The 7,811-nt window shown below is 54.7% G+C and overlaps 1 protein-coding gene across 2 annotated transcripts; it reads left to right on the forward strand.

Annotated features, from left to right (window-relative positions):
- Window positions 1–444: 444 nt before the first annotated feature.
- On the forward strand, window positions 445–5,666 carry LOC105760267 (uncharacterized). Of its 2 annotated transcripts, none has more exons than XM_030259822.4 (3): window positions 445–741; window positions 2,356–2,437; window positions 2,624–5,666. In XM_030259822.4, the coding sequence occupies exons 2-3, from the start codon at window positions 2,416–2,418 to the stop codon at window positions 4,033–4,035; spliced, it is 1,434 nt and encodes a 477-aa protein (XP_030115682.4). In that variant the 5' UTR covers window positions 445–741; window positions 2,356–2,415; the 3' UTR covers window positions 4,036–5,666. The 2 variants fall into 2 exon arrangements, with proteins under 2 accessions (XP_030115682.4, XP_072775877.1); XM_072919776.1 differs by having other exon boundaries at window positions 479–741; window positions 1,691–2,437.
- The last annotated feature ends 2,145 nt before the right edge of the window (window positions 5,667–7,811 follow it).

The raw sequence follows: 7,811 nt of genomic DNA on the forward strand, positions 1-7,811 counted from the left end.
GGCGCTGTTTGCTCCCAGTTCCCTCCCAGTGCTCCCAGTCAGAGCGGTGCCGGGAGGGAAAGCGCTCCCAGTTCCCTCCCAGTGCTCCCAGTCAGAGCGGTGCCGGGAGGGAAAGCGCTCCCAGTTCCCTCCCAGTGCTCCCAGTCAGAGCGGTGCCGGGAGGGAAAGCGCTCCCAGTTCCCTCCCAGTGCTCCCAGTCAGAGCGGTGCCGGGAGGGAAAGCGCTCCCAGTTCCCTCCCAGTGCTCCCAGTCAGAGCGGTGCCGGGAGGGAAAGCGCTCCCAGTTCCCTCCCAGTGCTCCCAGTCAGAGCGGTGCCGGGAGGGAAAGCGCTCCCAGTTCCCTCCCAGTGCTCCCAGTCAGAGCGGTGCTGGGAGGGAAAGCGCTCCCAGTTCCCTCCCAGTGCTCCCAGTCAGAGCGGTGCCGGGAGGGAAAGCGCTCCCAGTCAGAGCGGTACCGGGAGGGAAAGCGCTCCCAGCTCCTTCCCGGTGCTCTCAGGATCGCTCCCAGCGCCGCACGGGCCGGGGCCGCTTTGGGAACCCCCTCAGGACCGAGCGCGGCCGCTTTTGGGTGTCGGCACCGCCCGGGCCGGGCTGGGAGCGGAGGAGGAGCGGGAGGAAGAGGAGGGACAGAGAAGGAGGAAGAGGAGGAGCTGCGGGAGGAAAAGCAGCAGCACCTGGAGAATCGCGCTGTTGTTTGGAGCTGCCCCGGCTCCCGCTGCATCGCCCTCCTCGGAGCCCGCAGGTGAGCGGGGAGCGGGAGCTCCCCCCAAATCCATCGGGGAGGTCTCCGGGAGGGGTTTTTTTTGCGGGGCAGGGGATGTTTGGATCTTGCAGGACCCCAAAGCTGTACTGGAAATGCCCCTGGAGGGATCTTGGCGGGTCCCACGTGGCGATCGCCCGGTAGCGGAGGACCCGGGGTGATACCGGTTTGGGGATCCCCGGGAGAGCCCCGGGGAACGCGGGAGCCTCGGAGCGGGGAGAGCGCAGAGGGGCGATATCGCCGGCCGGGGGACTGGGTACAAATCACGAACGGGACGGGACTGCTGAGGAACGCGTCTCGAGCTGTTTGTTTTCCAGCATCAGTCTCATTACATGGTTATGACAATGGGAAGATGCCAGCAGTTCACATCCCAGGCAGCAGACAAAGAACTTAATGTTACAACTTATTTTAAAAGCTTTTTGACCAATCACACAAAGCAAAAGCATATTGACAGTAGTTCTATCCAGTCACTATAAGCACAAGTACCTTTGGTTAAAACAATGCTTGCTTATTTCGAATACAATACCTGCCTGCAAGCCTTAAGACACAATGCACAGAGCTCCACTATTAAGCTTAAAACTTCCTAATATCTTCCTAGATGTGAAAAATGCCAATCACTTGTTTTAAATTTTTAAAAGTTTAATAGTAATAAAATAGTTATAAAAACAGTAATAAAAATTAGAGCAATAAGAATTTGGACAATCAGAGTTAGGACAATAAAGGACAATAAAAGCAAAGAATTATGGATGTCCAGATGCTCTCAGGCACTAAGCCACGACTAGCATGCCTTGTGTGCAAAGGATTAACCCTTAAAAGCAATAGTCTGTTGTGTATTCATATATCTCATACATGATGCATAAATTCTGTCGAAGCAAAGAACTGATCTGTGATTAGTGTCAACGTCTTCCTCTTGATCCTGTGGTGTCTTCAGGGCTGAGCAAAGCAGGAAGAGGTTAATTTCTTCTGATAAGGGAGCAATAAATTCTTTTTCTCTGGAAGATTTAGATGTCCTGTGGCTGCTATCTTGATGCAAGTACCTCATTCCTTTCTTCCCACGTACAAAGTTTCTATTTTGACTACAAAAGCTCCATTTTAACTACCAAACTACATTTACCATACTATTAAAATGTTAATACAGCACTACTAATCAATATAACGTAATACATATAGTAAATATCTGCATAGAGCCATATAATAAACACTTTTCACAGTAGATATCCTTTTCTATAACTTAGGGAGTTATTCTGGCCAAGTGTTAATACACTGACCATTGTTCTGTTTGTCCTTACTCTTCTGCTTCTTGTGTAATTTTTCTGCTGACAACTCTTTCGTCTACTGCTTAGCTCTAATTGCTGTTCTGCTGTCTCTGAGGCCTTCCTTTTGCAACTTGCTCAAAACCCTCTGATTTTAAGGGTTCCCACAGGGCGATTACAGAGCTGGAGCACCCCCGGCAGCCTGGAGCGGTGGGGGTGGCCAGGGATGAGTGGGCTCCGGGGCCCCCGAGGCTGGAAGGGGCGCTGACTTCTCCAGCTGTGCTTGAGCAGTGGGACCATCAAAGCCAACGCACTCAGGCCTTGTTTTCACCCTCTAAACCAGGATTTCCTATTCCCAAACCTTGGCCCAATTGAGAAGGAGGAGGCTGCGAGGAGGAGGAAGATGGCCCGGGAGCCCCAGGCAGGTGAGGAGGAAGTCAGTGCCCCTTTCCCCCTGTCTCCTGCTCCATCTTCCAGCCCAGCCTGGCTCCCAGCTGCAGGACAACGCTGCAGCCAATGCTGTCCTGCTGGGGATGCACTGGGGGAATCTCCTTGCCCTTCCCTGTGGCACGGAGGCAAATCCCATTCTCTCCTTGTCCTTCCTCCCCCAGAAAAGGAGCTGAGGATGGAGACCAATGAGGACAAATCCCCACAGCAGAACCTCATAGAAGAGGCCATTTTGGGTGGCTCCATGGCACAGGACTCCAATGGAGAGGAAAAGCCCCAGAGATCTTGCATGAGGAGAGGCTGCAAACACAGATCACGGGGATCCGAGGAGGAAAAACCCACCCTGGGCCAGGGAGGCGGCCAGAGCTCAGAGCTGGGGGTCCATGAGAAGGTTCACAGTAAGAAGAAGCCCAAGTGCTCGGAATGTGGGAAGAGCTTCAGGTGGAAATCCGAACTGATCATGCACTGGAGAATCCACACAGGGGAACGGCCCTATGAGTGTGGGGAGTGTGGGAAGAGCTTCATCTTGAAGTCCGAACTGACCAGACACAAGAGGACCCACACAGGAGAACGGCCCTATGAGTGTCCTGAGTGTGGGAAGAGCTTCTATGAGCGTGCCAGACTGGTCATACACCAGAGGAGCCACACGGGCGAGAAGCCCTACAAGTGTGGGGAGTGTGGGAAGAGCTTCAGGACGAGCTCTCAAGTGATCAGACACAAGAAGATCCACACAGGAGAACGACCCTACAAGTGTCCCGAGTGTGAGAAGAGCTTCTACGAGCGTGCTGACCTGGTCATACACCAGAGGAGCCACACTGGGGAGAGGCCCTACAAGTGCGGGAATTGTGGGAAGAGCTTCAGCCATAGCTCCAGCCTGAGCTGCCACATGGTAATCCACTCGGGGGCGAGGCCCTATGAGTGTGGGCAGTGTGGGAAGAGCTTCAGGAGGAGCTACGAACTGACCAGACACCAGCGGAGCAGCACAGGGAAACAGCCCTACAAGTGTCCCGAGTGTGGGAAGAGCTTCTGTGAGCGTGCTGACCTGGTCAGACACCAGAGGACCCACATCGGGGAAGGGCCCTATGAGTGTCCTGAGTGTGGGAAGAGCTTCTGCAAGCATGCTGACCTGGTCGGACACCAGAAGACCCACAGGGGGGAGAGGCCCTACGAGTGTGATAAATGCAGGAAGAGGTTTATGAAGAGCACCATTCTCCTCAGGCATCAGCTCATTCACTCAGATGAGAGGCCCTTCCGCTGCCCCTACTGCGGGAAGGGCTTCAAGCGCAGCTGCACCCTCACCATCCACCGGAGGAGCCACACGGGGGAGAGGCCCTACGAGTGCGATAAATGCAGGAAGAGGTTTCTGACCAGCTCCAGTCTCCTCCTGCACCAACGGATTCACACGGATGAGAGGCCCTTCCGCTGCCCTGATTGTGGGAAGGGCTTCCAGCGCAACTGCACCCTCCTCAGGCACCAGCGCATCCACACTGGGGAGAGGCCCTACAAGTGTCCTGAGTGTGGGAAGAGCTTCTCACAGAGTGGTAACTTGACCAAACACCAACAGAGCCACCAGTAAGGGAAGCTCTGTGAGTGCCCCGAATGCGGGAAGAGCTTTGTGCACTGCTCCAAGTCCATCCCCCATGGGAAGATCTGCTCTGGATGATCCCCAGTGAGCCCTGGTGGGCAGAGCCCTTGTGATCCGTGGTGCCAGTGATCTGTGTTTGGAAAACACCTGCCTGGGGGCCCCAAATCCTCCTGGCTCCCTATGGGCACCTGCACACATCCACAGGCCAACATCAGAAATCCCTTGTGGAGAGCTGATTTGTTTACTTCTGACCCCAGAAAGATGTCACTTTTTGCTTCTTCTGGTGGCATCAAGCAACACTGGATGGCTTTGAAGGTCTTCTCCAACATAAATCCATTGTTTTAATTCTCTCTGGCCCTTGGAGATCTTCTGCAGCTAAATGGGGACAGACTGGGGCAGACCCCTGATTTTGGAGACAGTTGTCCTGGTTCAAGGCAAATCTGGGAGAGAACCCCCAAAGGGGTTCCTCTAGGAAGCAGATTCAATCAGCCCCTCCCCCCAATCGGTTTGGGATAAATACCTCCTCGGAGAAAAGTGGAAAAGAACTGTTTATTACACAAGCAAACCTAAACAATATTAAACAATAAAACAACTTCTTGCCACTCCAAGAGAGAAAGACAAACTCGGAAAAATCCCCTGGGTTGCAGCTCGGCTCACTCAGTCTCTGATCAGTCCCTCCAGTGCTGGAAATGCCGCAGCCCAGGCCCGGCCCGCTCAGCCACAGGTGCGATCTGCTGCTGCTCTTCTGGTGCTCAGTCCAGAGCAGGTTTGAGCAGGTCCAAAGGAAGGGAAAAAAAAGCCACAGTCCAGGGAACTTCTTTGCCTCAGCTAGCTAAAACTAACTAAAAGCAAAGGAGAGCTCTGTCCTGCTGTCTGTCCACAGACAACACAGGCCAGGAGCAGGAATGTGGAGGAGGGAGTGCAGTTCTTGAAAACAAGCTCTGCACTTCCTCTCCGCCCCTTTACTCTTGGAACAAGTCTTAAAGGTGCAAAACTTATTATTCAGCATAAACAGAACAGACAACTGGGGATAAAAGCATCATACAGTCAACCCAGGACAACGGTGATGTGGAAACCCCTCCAGAAAAGGTTCTTCCCACCCACCCAAGCACGTGGATGCTCTGCTGGCAGGGACAGGTAAATCCTTTTGTTTTGGCCTTGAGACGAAAAGGTTTCTGTTGATCCCTTTGAGACATGTTAGGGTTAGGGTTAGGAATTAACTTGGGTCAGAAATCCATTTCAGATTTTGGTGAAGTGTGCTGCCTTGAATTGTTTAGTCTGTAGAGTCTGTTAATTTGCTGTGCTGTAGCTTGCAAAACTGCCTCAAACAAGATGAAAGGAATGTGAACTTCCAAGCTAGAGGAAGATAAGAGGGGCCCCTTGGACCTTGAAACAAGAAGGAAGCCAGAACTGAGGCTGCAGGAGAGGGATGGACAACCAGAGAACTAATTGTAATGCAAAACTAGTAAATGAATATGCATTAACCTATTTCAAAACTTAATGCATGTGCAACAAGTTGGGGGACAAAGGGGGTGTCTGGACTCTTGGGGCGTGCACATGCCTTTGGAAATTATTCCACTTGTGCCTGGCGTTGTAATAAACATACCACTTTTTAACTTTAATTAGTTTAAGAGTATTTTGTCCATGCATCACCTTTGAAAGCTCTGGAATTGGGGTAATAATAAAGACATTGAACTAGGGCATTGATGGGGACATGTGGGGGACAATGGCATATAAGGAGACACAGATATGGGGTCAGCGCCATGGTTGTTACATGTGAGGGCACATGGGGTCATGGCCCTGGGTGGGGACATGAGGGGGCATGGATGGGGACATGAACTGGAACAGCATCAGTGCCACCACCTGTACCACTGCAGTGCCACCAGCACCTTCATCTCGGCCATGGCCAGGCGCTACCAGATGCAGTTCCTGCCACCATGTCCCCACTGTCACCACCACGGTGTCCCAGCCGAATGTTACTGCCCAGCAGGGTGGGACAGGGACCTTGTTCAGCTGGTGGCAAGCGGCCTGGAAGAGTGACAGATACCAGGGTGTCCCAGGGGCTCAGTACTCAGGGGATCCTGACCAACCCTGGGGACAGGCTGGGGACAGGGCAAGGGTCAGAGTCACCCATGGGGTCACATGACCCCATGCTGGGTGTCACTGGAGATGTCCTGGTGGCAGTGTTCCCATAGGTGTGCCAAAGTTGTTCCGTGATGTGTGTCCTGGTGGCATCGTGTCCCCTCCCCTCTGTTTGTCCCCATCCCCCACCATGGCTCCCTGTCATCCCTCTGTGTGTCCCTGTCCCTCCCCCGATGTCCCTGTCCCCCACCTTTTGGATCCTTTTCCCCATATTTTGGGTCCTTTCTCCCCTGGTTTGTGTCCCTTCTCCCTGTTCTGGATCCTTTCCCTGTATTTTATCTCCTTCCCCTGTTTTGGGTCACTGTTCCCCTATTTGGGGCCCTTTCCCCCTATTTTGAATCCTTTCCCTCTTTTCCATCCTTCCCCCCAATTTTGGGCATCCTCCCCTTTGACTTTGGCAATTTTTTGGGTGCATCCCGCCCTCCAACCCTCTCCCCACCCCTTAACCCCTTCACCCCCCACCCCTGTCCCCCCAGGCCTGTCCCCAGCTGTGTTCCTATCTGTCCCCCCACACCACATGGACTCGGTGCTCACCATCCTGGATGCCCTCAAGTCCCCAGCCCAGGACTCTGGATCTCCTCTTCCAGGAGATCCAGAGCTGGCCCGGTTTCCAGGGGACACCAGTGGTACCAGGGCTCGAGGTGGGTGGCCTGGTGGGGTTGGTGGGAGAGGGTCTGGGGTAATCTTGGGACTGACCATGGGTCTTGTCCACTCTGCAGCGAGGAGTGGCCATGGCCAGGAAGCCTGGGATGGATGGGAGCAGGAGAGGTTGGACCCTGGTCCAGATGGACACCAGAGCCATGGATCCCACTCTGGATGGACCCTGGTCCCGATGGACACCAGAACTATGGATGCCACCTGGACTCTGGTCTGGACAGCCCCTGGCCCTGCAGCCCCCCAGACTGGCCAGCCCCGTGCCCAGATGACCACCAGCTTGGCCACATCCCAGCCCACCCCACAGGATCACCAGCCCATCCCAGTAGCCCCAACCCCAAAACCTCCCAAAATAAACCCAATTCCAGTGGTGGTCCCTGCAGAGTGAGGGAGAAACTGAGGCACGGCTTGGGAGGATGACTTTGCGGTTACAGGAGGGGACTTTGGGACCCACCATGGAGACTCCAAAATGAGCACCCACCCACTGAACTGTCACCGCAGCACCGTGAGACCCCCAGCTGTCACATGGGGGGACTCCAGGAGCCACCATGACCCTGCAGTCCCTTTGAGGGGTGACCCGCAGCGTCCCCCTGCTGTCACCGGCACGTCCTTAGTGGGAGCAGCAGCGTCACCGGGGAGGCAAAGGAGGAGGAGGTGAGGATGGCGTGAGGTGAGTCTCCGTCTGCTTGGCATGGTGGGATCAGAGCTTTTGGGAGACAGCAACAAGCACAAGGAGGCTCCTGCTCTGGGCAGCTGCTGAGGGGCTGGATGTGCTGTGGCTGGCTGCAGGCTGGGAATGTCCTGCCCTCCTGCTCTGCTCCCAAAGGCAGCAGTGATGGGCAGCTCTGGGCACAGCTCTGGGCACGGCCAGCATGGCCTGGGCTCTGTGGGCAGCTGGGACAAGGGGACAGGAGCCTTCAGCTGACCGGTGGTTTCTGGTTTCTCTCCTTGCAGCCGGGCTCTGCGGGTGC

Source organism: Taeniopygia guttata, chromosome 30 (assembly GCF_048771995.1).
Source record: "Taeniopygia guttata chromosome 30, bTaeGut7.mat, whole genome shotgun sequence".
Classification (NCBI taxonomy): domain Eukaryota; kingdom Metazoa; phylum Chordata; class Aves; order Passeriformes; family Estrildidae; genus Taeniopygia; species Taeniopygia guttata.

Coding starts and splice junctions, on each gene's coding strand:
- LOC105760267 (XM_030259822.4), top strand. CDS start 2,416: ATGGCCCGGGAGCCCCAGGCAG. Junction 2,438..2,623: donor GGCCCGGGAGCCCCAGGCAG/GTGAGGAGGAAG, acceptor TTCCTCCCCCAG/AAAAGGAGCTGAGGATGGAG.